A 17,387-nucleotide genomic window follows, 5' to 3' on the forward strand; every position below is an offset into this window, starting at 1 on the left:
TAATACGGTGCGTCAGCTGTGCCAAAGATTCCTCAATGAAAACATAACACACCTAGCTCTGGACCCTAGTTTTTCTTTAAAATGGGTGGGAGAATGCAAGTGCAAGTCAGAGGAAACCACAATCAAGGAAATGATTTGGACTCTAGGATAAAGGCTGTATGTAGAGTATTTTAAAATTAAGGGGAAAATAGGCTACTAGAAGTGACTGAGACACTTTTTTGAAATTTGAGTAGCATTAGGTAGGGTTGAGCTGGGTTCGAAAACCATGATTCAGAGATTGTGTAAGAGGAAATAGGCTTAAATCAACTAAACTTTGATAAAGACCAGATGTGCTGTTTGATTTTGATGTAAAAATAAGTATATTTGTTAGCCGTTGTGTGTCTGCAGCACTGACAAAATTGTCCTTTCAGGCTTTTGAAGAGATTACAAAAGGAAATACTTGGTCTTCATTGTTTTAAACAAAGACATTAGTGACATAAAAGTGAAAATCCTGACTTAATGGATTAAAAATGAGGGGGATGATGTACAGTGATATATAATACCTCTTTAGACAATTTCCAGAGAATCCCTTTATTGAAACTTTAAGTTTTGCCATGAAATTTTACATACATGATGGAAAATGGAGGATGCACACCAATTACATGTTAGGAAAAAATAATTTAATGGTGTTGTTATATAGCGTATTGGCTAATTCCAGTGGATCCTCCTCTCTTACTGCTGACATTATCTCCAGTATTTGACTAAAACAAAACAAAAATGGATAGTTAAATTTCCAAGTACATGCTCTGTTTTAAAGGCATTTAATTGTATTTTTTCCATGTAAAGGAAGATATTATTGTCTTTAACATAGTAAATAAGTTTAACAGGCCAGTATTATGGTTTTCAGCAATATCAACAGCAAAGTTTAACTGTTAGGATATTTAAAATGGAGTAATCGGAGATGCATTTCTGGGGCAGTCTTGCATATAACTAGAGCCAAGAACCAAGTTCAAATAAATTACAAAAGCAGCCCATATTACGTGTACCACAATTTTGCAATTAAAACTCAGTGGACATAAAGAGTTCTTATAAACTGTAGGTCATTATATATTCATTAGTGGGTCAGGATATGTTTTACAAAATTGAAAGTACAGTGCACTTGGAAAGTACTGTTTCATTTTTGTTTCCATTTTATTTATGTATGTATGTGTGTACTAAGTCACAGTGTAGGTCTTAACTATGGGGACAGCAGTTTGAAAAACACTGCTTAGAGAACTAACTAGTCCTAAAAGTCAGCAAGAAATTGCTGCATGATCACTAGCACAATGACAGCAAAAAGAAGTTATCTACTTGGAACAACGTATGGTTATTGGGGAGAGTGGGGGGGCACTTTCTCTTCCTGTGCTTTGTCTGCCTAGAATAATCATCATCAATAGTACTGTCTAGCAATATTAAATACAGAATATTTTAAAAACATTAATTAGAAAGTTCTAAAGTCAAAATTAAATATCTAAATACTACTTGTCGTAAGCTTTTTGTTTTCTTTATAGGTTTTAAACATGAACACTTACGGGAAAATTAGGGAGATTAGAAATTAAGTGGAACTTTTCTATAATGATAGTAACACAAAACCTTGCTTAATGATTATACTAAATGACTAAATTTGTGTTCTCTGACCATCACAACATGCTAAAAGCAAATCTATTAACATTTAAGTTGACACTAAAAACCCAGTTTTCTTAGTGAACTACAGAATTCTTCCTGTTTACTACTCGGAATCGGAAGTTACATGCATAATACTTGTGAAATCAATATGATGATTCCTGTCACCTATCTCCTTTCCAGTCCCTTCTCCACACTGATGCTGGTTAACACCTTTTAAGAACTGCCACTTTTCTGCTTAAAATCCTTTGGGTCCTAATAAAATCTAAACTTCTAAAGTTGGCATACAAAAGTACTCACAGTCTGGCCTCACTGTACCTTCAGACTTAACACTTACAATGCAGCCTACTTTATGTCTCACTAAACTCGTTGTTCCCCTTGCATCCTACTTTCTGTGACACTAAACTCAACGCCAAGTCCTTCTGCAGTCTGCCTTTGCTCAAGGTATTGTTTTGGTCTGGCATAACTCCTGGTTATACTTAGTAAACAGGTGAAATACCAGCTTAGGTAAGCTTTCTCCCCTCAAGGCAGGCAGTTGCCATGTTTTATGGTCCTAGTCATATGTTCATACCTCTATAACTGCATTAGCATTTTGGATTATACTTTTTATCTGCTTATTCCAGGAGGGCAGGGGTCCTTGTCTGACTTGTTTAATCCTTTATCTGAAGTGTCTGGTACAATGTACCTACTCCTCTGGTAAAGGGATGAGGGCAGGGCCTGACTTGATTCTTCTGTATAGCTTTGGTAACTCGTACCTTTCCTGACATATGGCAAGAGCTCCAAAATGTGTTTCATACAATTTATAGTCTAAAAGAAAGGAAAGATCTGTATACAAATAATTAAAATGTAAAACTGACCAGATGGAGTAAAAATGATTTGTAAGTAGGAATTAACTAGTTAATTAGTAATTATCATTAGACGAAAGGTATAGTTTGCCAATAATTATTTTCCCAAGCTTTACTCTACTCAGAACTTGTATTTCTTCTTGGTTCTTAATAGTTTGCATTCAGAAACAGCTTAAAATTTTGTCTTGCAAATGTGTAGCTATAACTTCATAAGAATATGGCAGTTATAGAAAACCGATTTGGATACTTTCTCTAAGCTGGCTGCTGGAAAAATACCAGTTTTTTGTCTGGAGTGCCCTTTCATGTCTCCTAAGAATTAATCCGAAATATTGTCTCCTTTATTTCATAAAAATTACAAGTGGTTCTTTACTAACCAGAACTTAAGTATATTCCACACCCTATGGGTTTTAAAACATTGAGTTTTAAAGTCTTTGCCAACACCAGCACTTGCATAAAGCGAAATCTTCTCAATATATTTTTACAGAAAAATTCTTTACTTTTTTGTCTGCTGATTTTAGATGTGGCTTACCTAATACTTTACTTGTTAAAAACTAGTTTTAAAAAAACATGGTGCATGTGGAAGGAATTATTATAATCTAAAAGTAGCAGTTCAATATTAATTTTTATGAATGTGTTATAAATATGTCCAGTTGCCTGAACTGGTAAAACATACTAGATTGATAGTCTAGATTTAAATTACCTGCTTGTGCAAACCAAAGAAATTGGATGATATGCCTATTAAAATGATGTAACAAAGTTTTCCTATAAGTTACAGTATGTTCTACACCTACTTGACAGTTAGATGGGTAACAGCTCTTCTTTTCAAAATGTGATTACATGTTACAATCAAAAAATGATTCTGAATTAATTTTTTAATTCTGTAAAGTTTGCCTTTTTTTTTTTTTGGTTGGAAAAAGTAAATCCTCTATAAAATTTCTCCTTTGCTGCAGAAGCTTAAAGAAACATGTTATTTCTTATATTTATTCTGGTTGTCAAATCATTTAAAATACAATACCAATAAAAAGGTCTCCTACTGGGTAAGACTGCATTTTTATTGCTAGTCATCAGGGAAGCTGTATGAGACTAAAATTTAAACCTGGTAAGGTAATTCTACCTATCTATAGCTTTAACATCTTTTCCCTCTCAAAATTATGAGCAAAATCACATGAAGTTCCCACTGATGTAATAAGACCACTTTCCATTGAAAGAAATGAAAAGATAAGCTGATATACAGCAATTCAGGTGCAAATTTCTCCAAATGACTGTATTAAAATGGTGGTCTTTGAACTGAACTTCATTTGGATTTCACCCAACTTTAATTCTGTCCCTTGAGTTCATTTTATAAATGGCATTTGGTGGCTGACTTCAATGTTTTGAAGACTATGAAAACAAAATACTTACATTATATGGCAGGGTTCATTTCTGTCTTTCAAACAGTGCCCTTTTTCCCACTTTTTTTTGGTAGGAAATGAAGTTTTTATATATTTTGATCCAGCATGTGTACTTTTGACTCCACACCAAGGTGCATCTAGAGTTAAGAGAAGTCTCTAATGAGGTTTACCTTAAAAATATTTTTTTGATGAACATTATCAAATATAGAATGTCAAATATAAGCCAAGATTCAGCTTAAAAAAATGGTAAAAAGCAGCAACAAAACAGTTCTAAGAAAAACAAGGTAAAATCTTGAATTGTACAAATTTCTTTTAATGCTTTTTAAGACTAATCTCCTTTCCCCCCACTAACATTACTGTGTATGACATGCTTTAAAAAAGAGCCTTAGACTAAAAGAAATACAATTGTAACATGAAAACATTCAAATTTAAACAAACTTCTATATGCCTCTACTGAATGTGAAAAAGGGGCTTGGAATACTGGGATTATTCACTTACCTATTTCTTTATAAAGAATTAAAATAGCTTACACATTTTACAAGCATTGTACTTTTAATAAAACCATTTCATTCATTTTCATGACTCCCCAAGGAAATACACGTAATTTCAGAATGGCTCAGTTTGACTTTACTAAAAAACTACATCAGTATAAGGAGAACCTTGAGTTCAGAGTTTAGGTAAAATTTTTAGCTTCCAAACTTGTTTTAAAAGGCAACAGACTGACTTCTAAATTCTTTGACTAAACCTATTTAAATTTTTGCACTTTTTAAATTAAAAAGTGTTGTAGAATTAAGCCATTTCCAAAGAGGATATTGTGTAAAAAACCATTCAGTGTAGTTTTTGAAACCCTGAGTTGAAATGCTTAGGTAAGACCCCTTATATAATAGAATATTCATACCTACAAACTCATTAGTTACATTTGACATCCCCTTTTTAAGTGCTTTAGTCAAACTTCTAAAATTAAAATGGCTTGCATAAATAGTTCTATCAATTGATACCCCAAAGGTTTTCTGAAGAGTTTAATTGCTGAGGTTGAGCATGCTGTTTTAAAATACTTATTCCCTTTTCTCTTTTTTTTGGGTAATGGTTTAATATAAAATAAAAGTTCTAAAAACTTACCAGTCTCAATCATTATCTTTTCACTAGGTATTGACTTCAAAACTTCCAAATTAGCCTCAGTTTTCAGTGAGCTTAAAAAAAAATGATATATAACGTAAGTGCATTTAATGAGTAAATTTTTTCTTATTATAAACTTGTCTAAAAAGAGTAAAAAACGACCCCAAGTCCTGAAGCAAAACTGGTTGGCTATAATGGCACAATACTTTAGGAAGTATTGGCACATTCCTCTCCTTACAAAATCCAGATTAAGATATATTCCAACCAGATCCTGCCTTTACGGGAATGCAATTTTTTTCTATCAGTTGACTAATAACTTTCTGTATCAGTCTAAGTGAAAGAACTTTTTGAAAATATTCTTTGCTTCTCTGGGTAATTTGCAAAATTCAGAGGGGCTCATAGTGCTGAATTTCTGTGCTTATTTTGAAGGTATGGCCAAAAATACAGGGATTCATTGGTATGAAGTAATTAGTATCAGATACTCAAAGTTCATGTTTGACCAATCAGAAATATAAACCACAAAGGATAAAAATCACAATAACTGTTAAGACTATTTAACAAAGTATGAAACTGAAAAGCAGGTTAAGAGATGCCAGTTTGATTCTCATTCCCCTGCATCTGGAAACTTAAGATCATCCATTGCTCCTGACATTCTGAAACTGGATGTTTTCTGTGAAAAATACTACTGGTACTCTGCTAAGGATTACACTAAATCTGTAGACTGCTTCAGGTACTATGGACATTTAAAAAATATTCTTTCAATCCATGAGCATTGTATACCTTTCCATTTATTTGTGTTGCCTTCAATTTCTTTCACTGCTGTCTTAACAGTTTTCAGAGTACAGGTCTTTCACCTTGGTTAAATTTATTCCTAGGTATTTTTACACTTGGTGCAACTGTAAATGCAATTGTTTTAATTTCTTTTCCTAGTTCATTTTTAATATATAGAGTGGACTTCTGTATATTGATTCTGTATCCTACAACTTTAATGAACTCATTTATTCTAATAGGTTTTTGTTGAGTCTATGGTTTTCTATATATAGAATCAAGGCACACCAAAGTGACAATGTGACTACTTCCTTACCAGTTTGGATGCCTTTTGTTTCCCTTTTCTGACTGCTGCAGCTGACATCCAGTACTATGTTAAATAATAGTGAGAGGGCATCCTTACCTAATCCTTGATTTCAGAGGGAAAGATTCCAGCTTTTGCCACTGAGTATGATGTTAGCTGTGGGTCTGTCGTATATGGCTGCTATTATGTTGATCTGTACCCATATTGTTAAAAAAGTTTTTACAATGAATAGATGGTGAATTTTGTCAAATGCTTTTTCTCCATCTATCGAGGTAATCATATGGTTTTTATTATTGCTAATACAGTGTATTACACTGATTTGCAGGTGTCGAACCATGCTTGCATCCCTGGAATAAATTCCACCTGATCACAGTGAATGTTCCTTTTAATGTATTTTTAAATTTGGTTTGCTAATATTTTGTTGAGGATTTTTGCATCTATGTTTATCAGGGATATTGGTCTGTGATTTTTTTTTTTCTTTTGGTAGTGTCTGCATGATTTTGGTTTTAGGTTTGGATAATGCTGACCTCATAGAAAGAGTTTGGAAAACAGTCCCTCTTCTATTTTTTTGAATAGTTTTGAGGAGAGTTATTAGCTTCCTTTAAATGTTTGGTAGAATTCACCTGTGAAGCCTTCTGGTCTCGGACAAAATTTCGTTTTGGGGAGTAGTTTTTTGATTACTGCTTCAATTTCCTTACTAGTAATAAGTTGGTGCATATTTTCTATTTCTTCTGATTCAGTTGTGGAAGACTGTATGTTTCTAAAAATTTACCCAGTTCTAAGTTGTCCAATTTGACATAATTTTTGGTAGAATTTTCTTATAAGTTTTTGAATGTCTATGGTGCCCCTTATTATTAAAAATAGTAAGTTTTAACTTCTTTTCTGATTTTGAATTTTTTCCTTGATGAGTCTAGCTAAAAGGCTTATCAATTTTGTTTATCTTTTTAAAGAACCAGCTCTTAGTTTGTTTTGTTTACTTAGTCTCTATTTCTGCTCTGATCTGTATTATTATGTCTCTCCTGCTAACTTTGGGCTTGATTTGTTCTTTTTCTGGGTCCTTTAGTTCTAAAGTTAGATTATTAGAGATTATTCTTCTTGAGGCCCCTATTGCTATAAAATTCGCTTTTAGAAATGCTTTTGTTGTGTCCCAGATTTTGATACACTGTGTTTTCATTTGTCTCTATTTATTTTCTGATTTGTTCTTTTGTTCATTGGTCCATTGGTTGTTTAGTAGCATGTTGTTTAGCCTCCATGCATTTGGTTCCTTTCCAATTTTTTCTTGTGATTTCTAGTTTTATACCATTGTCAGAAAAGATGCATGGTAGGGTTTTAATCATCTTAAATTTTTTTTTGTATTAGCATTACCTGTGCTTTTTTATTTATTGGAAAAAATGTAAAATGGGAAGTATTCTGCCTCAAGTAATAATTCAAAGAATAGGGGTAGAGTCCATCTCCCTAGATGCCCTTTATGATTCAGAGAATACAGACTTCAAGAATAATTTCTGGTCATATGGCCCTTTTTAGATGAGGACTTTCCTCTTTGTCCTGTTCTTTTAGTTGGTGTATCAATATACAATCTTATACTGGCTTCAAATATACAACACAGTGGTTCAGCAGTTACCCAAATTATTAAATCCTCACCAACTAGTGCAGTTACTATCTACCAACATAGGAAGATGTTACAGAATAATTGGCTATATTTTCCTGCTGTATTGATATCTCTCTGACCCACTTATGACTGAGACTTTTTTGTGCCCCTTTATCCCCCTCCTCCTCCCCTCCCCCATGGTAACCACCAGTCACTTCTCAGGGTCTTATTAGTCTACTGCTGTTTTGTTCATTTGTTTTCTTTTTATATTCCACAAATAAGTGAAATTATATGGTATTTTTCTCTATTTGGCTTATTTCACTGAGTATAATACCCTCTAGAAGAACCCATGTTGTTGCAAATGGCAGAATTTCCTTTTTATGGCTGAATAATATTCCATTGCATCTTGTACCACATCTTCTTCATCTATTGATGGACACTTAGGTTGCTTATATATTTTGACTGTTGTAAATAATGCAGTGATAAACATAGGAGTGCATGTATCTTTTCAAATCAGGGATTTTGTTTTCTTTGGGCAAATTTCTGTAAGTGGAATTATTGGGTTGAATGGTATTTCTATTTTTAGTTTTTTGAGAAACCTCCATACTGATTTCTACAGTGGCTGCACAAATTTACATTCCAACCAGCTGTGCAGGAGGGTTCCCATTTCCCCATATCCTTGCCAACACTTGTTCTCGTCTTTTAGATGGGGCCATTCTGACTAGTGTGAGGTTATATCTCATTGTGTTTTTGATTTGCATTTCCCTGATGATTAATGATATGAAGCATCTTTTCATGTGCCTATTGGCCATTTGTGTTTCTTCTTTGGAGAAATGTCTGCTCAGGTCCTCCACCCATTTTTTAATTGGGTTACTTGGTTTTCTGGTGTTGAGACATATGAGTTCTTTATATATTTGGGATGTTAACCCCTTATTGGATAACTTGTTTACAAATATATTCTTCCATACTGTAGGTTACCTTTTGTTCTGCTGATGGTGTTCTTTGCTGTACAGAAGATTTTGGTTTGACGTAGTCCCAGTTGTTCATTTTTCATCTTATTTCCCTTGCCTGGAGAGATGTGTCAAGGAAAAAATTGTTCATGCTTATGTTCAAGAAATTTTGCCTATGTTTTCTTCTAAGAGTTTTAATGGTTTCATGTCTTACAGTCAGGTCTTTGATCAATTTTGAATTTAGTTTTGTGCATGGAGTTAGACAGTAATTCTCTTGCATGTAGCTATCCAGACTGAATAGACTTTTTTTCCATTGTATATTCATAGCTACTTTATCATATATTAATTAACTATAGCTGTATGGGTTTATATCTGGACTCTCTATCTGTTCCATTGATCTATGGGTTTGTTCTTGTGCCACTACCAAATTGTTTTGATTTTTGTGGCTTTGTAGTAGAGCTTGAAGTCAGGGAGCATAATCTCCCTGGCTTTGTTGTTCTTTCTCAGGATTGCTTTGGCTATTCAGGGTCCTTTGTGGTTCCATATGATTTTAGAACTGTTCATTGAAAAATGCTGTTGGTATTTTGATAGGGATTGCACTGAATCTGTAGATTGCTTTAGAAAGGATGACCATTTTGACAATATTGATTCTTCCTATCCATGAGCATGGGATAGATTACCATTTATTTGTGTCTTTCTCTCAGGAATGTCTTACGAAGTTTTTAGGGTACAGGTGTTTCATCTCCTTGGTTAGGTTTATTCCTAGGTATTTTACTCTTTTTGATGCAGTTGTAAATGGAATTGTTTTCCTGATTTCTCTTTCTGCTAGTTCATTGTTAGTATATAGGGATGCAACAGATTTCTCCATGTTAATTTTGTATCCTACAAATTTGTTGAATCCAGTTATTCTAATAGTTTCTCTGGTAGCTTCTTTAGGGTTTTCTATGTATATCTTATCATCTACAAATAGTGACTTTAACTTCTTTACCAATTTGGATGCCTTTTATCTCTGTCTTGTCTGTTTTCCATCACTAGGTCCTCCAGTAAAAGTGGCGAGAGTGGACATCTTTGTCTTGCTCCTAATCTTAGAAAAAAAGCTTTCAGCTTTTCACCATTCAGTATGATGTTAGTTGTGGGTTTGCCACATATGGCCTGCTATATTGAGGTACATACTATCTATAACCATTTTGTTGAGTTTTTATCATGAATGGATGTGAATTTTGTCAAATGCTTTTTCAACATCTATTGAGATGGTCATATGGTTTTTATCCTTTTTGTTAATGTGGTGTGTGATACTGATTTATGAATATTATACTGTCCTTGCATCCTTGGAATAAATCCCAGTTGGTCATGATGGATAATCCTTTTGATGTACTTTTGAATTTGGTTTGCTAATATTTTGTTGAGGATTTTTGAATCTATGTTCATCAGGGATATTGGTCTACAATTTTCTTTTTTTGTAGTGTCTTTGTCTGGTTTTGGTATCAGAGTGAGACTGGCCTCATAGAATGTGTTTGGAAGTATTCCCTCCCCTTCTATGTTTTAGAATACTTCATCAATCTTAAATTTATTGAGACTTCTTTTGTGGCCTGATGTGATCTATTCTGAAGAATGTCCCATGTGCACTTGCTCTGTATATATCTGTTAAGTTCATCAGGTGTAATGTGTTGTCCAGTGCTACTATTTCCTTATTGATTCTCTGTCTGATCTGTCTGTTCATGTAAGTGGAGTATTTAAGTCCTCTGTTATTATTGCATTACTGTCAATATTTCCCTTTACGTCTGTTAATATTTGCTTTCTGTATCAAGTGCTTCTACATTGGTTGCATAGATGTTTACAATTGTTATGTTCTCTTGATGGACTGATCCCTTTATCATTATATAATGGCCATAGCCATGTCTCTCATTACATTCTTTGTTTGAAATCTATTTTGTTTGATATATAAGTATTGCTACTCCAGTTTTGTTTTGTTTTTTTTTTTTGCATTTGCATGGAATATCTTTTCACATCCCTCAGTTTGTCTGTCTGTGTCTTTAGGTCTTAAGTGAGTCTTTTGTAGGCAACATATAGATGGTCTTGTTTATTTTAAATCTATTTAGTTACCCTATGCCTTGATTAAAGCATTTAGTCCATTTACCTTTAAAATAATTATTGATTGGTATGTATTTATTTCCATTTTGTTAAATGTTTTCTGGTTGTCTTCTTCTTTGATGCTTTCTTCTTTTCTTGCTCTCTTCCCTTGTGATTTCATCACTTTCTTTAGCGTTATGCTTAGATTCCTTTCTCTCTATTTGTTAGCTATTACAGGTTTTTGGTTTGTGGTTACCATTAAGTTCATATACAGTATCCTATATATATAGTGGTCTGTAGTAGTGATTGATCTGTTAATATTATTTTTACCAGTGAAATTTTTTTTCCTTTCCTAATTTTCTTACTCCCAGTTATGACATTTTCTTTTACGCTTAAATAAGTCCCTTTAACATTTCTTGTAAGGCCAGTTTAGTGGTGATAAACTCCTTTAACTTTTGTTTATATGGGAAACTATCTCTCCTTCAATTCTGAATGATAATCTTCTTTGGTAGACTATTCTTGACTTGAAGTTTTTTCCTTTCAGCATATTGAATGTATCATCCCACTCTCTTCTGGACTATAAAGTTTCTGCTGAAAAATCAGCTGATAAGTCTTATGGGATTTCCCTCGTATGTAACTTCACTTTTCTCTTGCTGCTTTTAAGATTCTCTTTATGCTTAAACTTTGCCATTTTAATTAGTATTATCTTGGTGTAGATCTCCTTGGGTTCATCTTGTTTGTGGCTTTTTGTGTTCCCGGACCTGGATGGCTATTTCCTTCTCCAGGTTAGGAAGGCTTTTCAGCTATTATTTCTTAAGATACGTTTTCTGCCCCTTTTTCTGTCCTTCTCCTTCTGATACTCCTATACTGAGAATGCTGTATGCTTGATATTATCCCAAAGGTCTCAATCTATCCTCATTTTTAAAACATTTGTTTTTCTTTTCCAGCTTGGATGATTTTCCACTACATTTTCCTCCAGCTCACTGATCCATCTTGTTGAGTCCCTTTAGTTTTTTACTACAGTTATTGTATTGTTAGGTCTGACTGGTTTTTTTTTTTTTCCTGGATAATTATTTTTTATTGAGGGGTAGTTGACACACAGTATTACATTAGTTTCAGGTGTACAACACAGTGATTCAACATTTATATACATGATAATTCTAGGTACCAGCTATCACCATACCAAGTTGTTACAATATTTTGACTATATTCCTTATGCTATACATTACATCCCGGTTACTTATTTATTTTATAATTGGAAGTGTGTTTATATATACATATATATATATATGTATATATATATATATTTGTGTGTGTGTGTGTGAGGGCATCTCTCATATTTATTGATCAAATGGTTGTTAACAACAATAAAATTCTGTATAGGGGGGGTCAATGCTCAATGCACAATCATTAATCCACCCCAAGCCTAATTTTCGTCAGTCTCCAATCTTCTGATGCATAACGAACAAGTTCTTACATGGAGTACAAATTCTTACATAGCGAATAAGTTACATGGTGAACATTACAAGGGCAGTCATCACAGAAGCTTTCGGTTTTGTTCATGCATTATGAACTATAAACAGTCAGTTCAAATATGAATATTCATTTGATTTTTATACTTGATTTATATGTGGATACCACATTTCTCTCTTTATTATTATTTTTAATAAAATGCTGAAGTGGTAGGTAGATACGAGGTAAAGGTAGAAAACATAGTTTAGTGTTGTAAGAGAGCAAATGTAGATGATCAGGTGTGTGCCTGTAGACTATGTGTTAATCCAAGCTAGACCAGGGCAATAAAACATCCACGTATACAGAAGATTTCTCTCAGAACAGGAGGGGGGAGGTTCTAAGCCTCACCTCTGTTGATCCCCATTTTCTCACCTGATGGCCCCCCTGCGACTGTGCCTGTCTTAGGTTGTTCCTCCCTTGAGGAATCTTACCCGTCTCTGGCTAACCAGTCATCTTCCGGGGCCATACAGGGAAATGTTAAGTTGGTAAGTGAGAGAGAAGCCTTACTGTTTGAAAAGGTTATTAGCTTTTTACTTCTTTGCATATTTATGCCCTGTGGCTTCTATGCCCAGCATTTGTCTTGAGGTGTCTTTACCACTTGGAAGAATTATGATACTCGGTAAATTCGATATGTGGCACGAATTCTATTTAAGGGTTGTAATTAGGTAGGAAGAAGAAAAGCTATAGAAGTAGCAGGCGGAAGAAAACCTGGGAAGATTGATTATTTCTTTGACATATCTTCTTGTAGAGTAACTTCAGCATGGATAGGTTTTAAACTACTAATTAAATTGTGCACACACATTAACATAATAGGAGTACAGTTATGTAACCAAAGCATACCTGTAATTACCAGTCATCTCCAGTGAAACCAAGAAAACCAGTTAGGCACCTTAGGCATTTGTGAAAACTTATCTATGATATGGTGGATATTGTCCAACTGAACTTGAACAGTCTGAGAGAATTCAGATAAATTAAAACAACCCATTCCTGGGGACTGTTCACATCCCATATGTTCTTTTAACAGTAAATAGTCTGTGGTTGTAAGATTTTGGAGTGCTACAATTTGCACTTCTCCTAATTCTTGGTTGAGTTCCAACAGTATAGATCCAGTCCAATTTGTTGTTTTACTGTATGCACAGGCCAGCTTAGATATCTCCTTCATCATTCCCATGGCAAGTCCAGGAATTGGTGGGATGAGTGCATCTACACCTGTGGCAGTGTGTGGATCTTTGTTGGGGTTTTTTTTGCTGATCATCTTCTGGCATGAGTCTTCCCGAGAGTGCTGATGTTGGAAGTTCTTTTTCATATCGTATCTTAGTTCATTTTCGGGGTAGCCAAATCAGGCTTTGATCCTCTGTATAAACACAAACAGTAGGTCTGACTGGTTTTTATATTTTCTCTTTCTTGAAGTCCTTCCTGAGTTCATCCACTCTTCTCTCCAGTCCAGTAAGCCCCCTATGACCATACTTTGAATTCTCTATCAGGTAGATTGCTATCTGTTTGGTTTTCTTTTTTTCCTGAGGTTTTATTTCATTCATTCATTTGGAACACATTCCTCTGTCTCCACTTTTTGTCTGACTGTGTTTGTTTCTATGTACTAAGTAGGTTAGCTGTGTTTCCTGGCTTTGCTAGTAGCTTTTTCTAGAAGGCATCCTGTGGGGCCCAGCAGTGCTATCCCTACTGGCCACCAGATCCAGGCGCTCCAGAAGTAACCCTCCTGTTGTGGTGGCCCATAATTGCTGTGGGCTTGCTGATGCTCAGGGCTATCCGCCAGCCTGGCTGGCTGCAATGACCAGCCATGACTGCTGTGGGTGCACTGGTGGGCAGAGGTGGCCCTGGCACAGTTGGCCCTGCAACTGTTAATGAGCAAGGCTTGGCCCTCCCCTCCCTGGGGCTGTCTGCTGGGTGTGGCAGGTCAGATGTGGTGGGTCCACAGGGGATCTCTGGGGCAGTGTGTGTGGTGCTTTCAAGGCACTGGGTGTCAGAAGTGGCCTCCATCAGCATCACACCAGTAAGGCTGAAGAAGAAAAACAGCACCTGCCAGCATTTGTTCCAGGAGAAAGTTCCTATGAATCCCTGCCCTGCAGCACATGCCCTAATACTAGTTAACAAACCTCTTTAACATATTATAATCCAGGCACTTTTCAAACTGCTGTCTATGTTACTGGGTCTCCAAGTGAGTGATACAATGTACTGGCCCTTTAAGAGTGTCAACTCAGTTTCCTATAGCTCTCTGGCTCTCCTGGGGTTAAGCCCTGATGATGGTCAGAGCCAGACGATACAGGAACTAGTCTCCCAGATGCAGATCCCCAAGGCAGGGGATACCTAATGCAGGGCTTGAGCCTTCGCCAAACCGACCTAAAATCACTAATCGCTTATTCTTCTGTGAGCCATATAGCACTTGCAATTGCCGCAATTCTAATTCAAACTCCATGAAGTTATATAGGAGCCACAGCTCTTATAATTGCTCACGGTCTCTCCTTGGTCCTCAGGGAGGACCTCTGCACCTGTCACACCCCTCCTGCTTATGGGTTGCAGCACCAAGGTTTGGTTCCCAACTATGTATCTGCCCTTCGTACCCTTCTTGACATGGCTTTTTCTTTGTATCTTTAGCTGTAGAAGAGCTGTCTTGCTAGTCTTCAGTGTTTTCAGAGTGAGTTGCAATATATTTAGTTGCAGACTTGATGTGTAAGAAGGAGGTGAGCTAGGGATCCCCCTACTTCACACCATCTTTCCTGGTCATCTCAACATTAAGTCTGTCCTCTGTTATCTTTTATAGGCTTATTTGGTTTATTTTTGTGATATAAGGCAGCCACGGATACCCATGCCTAGACCAATTAGTTCACCACAAGTTAACAAAATGTTGATATAATTCTAGCAGCCCTTTGTTAGCTAGAATATGTGTATAAAGAGAAAATTCCTCTGTCTACTAATATGTCCCAGTGGGAGTCTGTAGAGGGAAAGAATATGCATCTTTCTGTTGAATGTGTTGATTCCCCAGCTTCCTCCAATGGTGGTTTTAATACATTCATTTTTAATCTTTATGGAACTCTTATTCTTTTATGTTCTTTCTCTCATAGCATTCTGCTCATATTGTATGGATGTAACATCTGAACTCTATGTCAGGTGACTTTTACAGTCCTTTTACCTATATTAAGTGTTTACTCTGGTGTTAATATTTCTTTGTATCTTGATCTTTTTCTTGCTGCTGGTTTACCTCATTTCTCTGGTGGTCCTTGGTAATCAATTTATATTTAAGGAAGCTTGGGTTGCCAGTGTTGTGTCTCTGCTTTTGTGTTAACACGATTGTTTTACTCCCAGTTCTCTGAGTGGGGATTCTTCCTGGAATCTCCTTGTGGGACAGGCCAAGACTGGGCATACTGATTTCCAACTTCATCTAAGGGTAAGAAGCTAATTGTTAGGCTGTTGGTTCTTTAAATATTTCCCTCTGGAATCATCATAAGCATCCCAAGTCTTGGCCAGTCCCCACTCCCACACCCCCTCCACGCCCCTGGCAGAAATGCTTACTGCTTTTGTACTCTATGCATGGGAGTGGATATGGGGAGTAATATCTTTCTCTATACAGGCTCTCAATCACCTTATTTTGGTTCTATTTCTCACTAATTCTAAGCCTAAAGCCACTCTGAGACTGTCTGCTAAATTTGCTCCCATCTCCTGAGGCCCTTTAGTGGCATAATTTTAAGATTTTTCCTCCAGTTTCACCTGTCTTCCAGAAATATATTGTCTCCATTAGCAAAACTCTGGCCTAGTTTTTATTTTTTTGCTTTTATAGGTTTTCTGCTTTGAATATCTACAATTTTAATTTTAGTAGGCTTTTAGGAAGAGTGGGAGAGAAATGTAATCTAGATTGCCGTAAGAACCAACCTTTTCATTAGTGTTCATTAGAAAAAGCAAAATTCTTGTTTCAGCCAGCTTAATACTTGATCAATATGAATTATTTTCTTAAGAATATTGATGGATATGCTTGATATGGGTACCAAATTTAAAACTTCAAATTATGAAACTGTTTGCTTATTTTTAATCTCATGAAGTCTTTTCCTAACGTGTATTTCATGCTTGTAAAAACTTATCTAAATACAGAAATATAGTACCAGAAGAAATTAAATCAAAACCAATATCTCTATTTAATATAATTTTCCATTTAAGGATGAGCAACTATCATGATTCTACAGTCAAATTTGAAACTTTTCCACTTTCTTGGCAAAAGAGTTCTAATTTAACCTTTAGAAACTAAACATTTTGTATCATAAATAACATGTTAAATTACCATACCTCAGAAATTTAGATTAAGACTACAATAAATTGAATTTCAAAACAAGAATAGAGATACTGACTTTGATTAAACAACTAATATTAATTCTGAGTTAATATATAAGAAAAACTCATCTTAAAACTGTCTTTATAAACTCAAGATAATTTAGAAACCTCTAAGACAGACTAATGGTTCAAGAAGGTAAAATAAAGGCCTTCTACATCCTTCTCTTGAAAATTATCCCAAAATAAGAAAAAAATAGCATTTTTTTATCAAACTAGGAGCTACTTCTAGCCACTAATAAATCACAAACTTTTAAAAACTTTTATATTTTAAGAAAGCATAAAGTATATTGAGAAATGATAAATTACCTATGTTTATGTGCTGAGTGACTTAAGTGCTGTGGCCTGCAGAGATACTGAAGATAAGTAAGCCAATTCACCCAAGAAATTTCTAAGAACTGGAAGAACTAGGTACCTAGAAAGGCTGGGATAGGCAGGGGATTGAAGCAAGGATTGTTTGAAATGTGGAGGTAAAGAGAAGATGGGGCTCTCAGATTACTTTCCAGTGAACTGGTGCAGAGATGACTATTTCTGCTCCACACCCCTGGCGCAGGCAAGGGAGTGAGAGTGATATGTGTGTACAGTCTCTGCAGAACTTAAATCAGAGACTGGACTGGAAGACAGGCACAGACGAGTATAGGCGGAGACCTGGGACTGAAAATGAAGACTGACTGTGTACTGACCAGTGAAACCGTCTCCAGCCCCACCCTGCTCCCCAACACAGGGCCATTTATGAATCCCTGGTGAGAAAGTCAATTGGCTGTCTGTGGGCCTGCCAGAGGATGGGCTATCTCCCCACAGAGCTTCCACAGTTTTTTTTTTTAACTTTAAAAATATACAGTAAAGAACTGCTTAACATTTGAAGAA

General features: G+C 35.5%; 1 protein-coding gene across 8 annotated transcripts in view; it reads right to left on the reverse strand.

Annotated features, from left to right (window-relative positions):
* Nucleotides 1-17,387, reverse strand: part of TATDN1 (TatD DNase domain containing 1) — a 59,126-nt gene that overhangs the window by 10,886 nt on the left and 30,853 nt on the right. For 4 of the 8 annotated variants that reach the window (XM_036883056.2, XM_057497761.1, XM_057497763.1 and 1 more), the window contains 3 exons: nucleotides 4,997-5,067; nucleotides 3,888-4,014; nucleotides 555-740 (listed from right to left, as the gene is read on the reverse strand). In XM_036883056.2, the coding sequence (XP_036738951.1) occupies nucleotides 638-740; nucleotides 3,888-4,014; nucleotides 4,997-5,067 (301 nt within the window). In that variant the 3' untranslated portion in view covers nucleotides 555-637. Of the gene's footprint in view, nucleotides 1-554; nucleotides 741-3,887; nucleotides 4,015-4,996; nucleotides 5,068-17,387 lie in introns of those variants that run through there. The other 4 variants (XR_005024372.2, XR_008996174.1, XM_057497762.1 and 1 more) reach the window with 1 other exon arrangement.

This window comes from Manis pentadactyla, chromosome 3 (assembly GCF_030020395.1).
Source record: "Manis pentadactyla isolate mManPen7 chromosome 3, mManPen7.hap1, whole genome shotgun sequence".
In the NCBI taxonomy this organism is placed as follows: Eukaryota; Metazoa; Chordata; class Mammalia; order Pholidota; family Manidae; genus Manis; species Manis pentadactyla.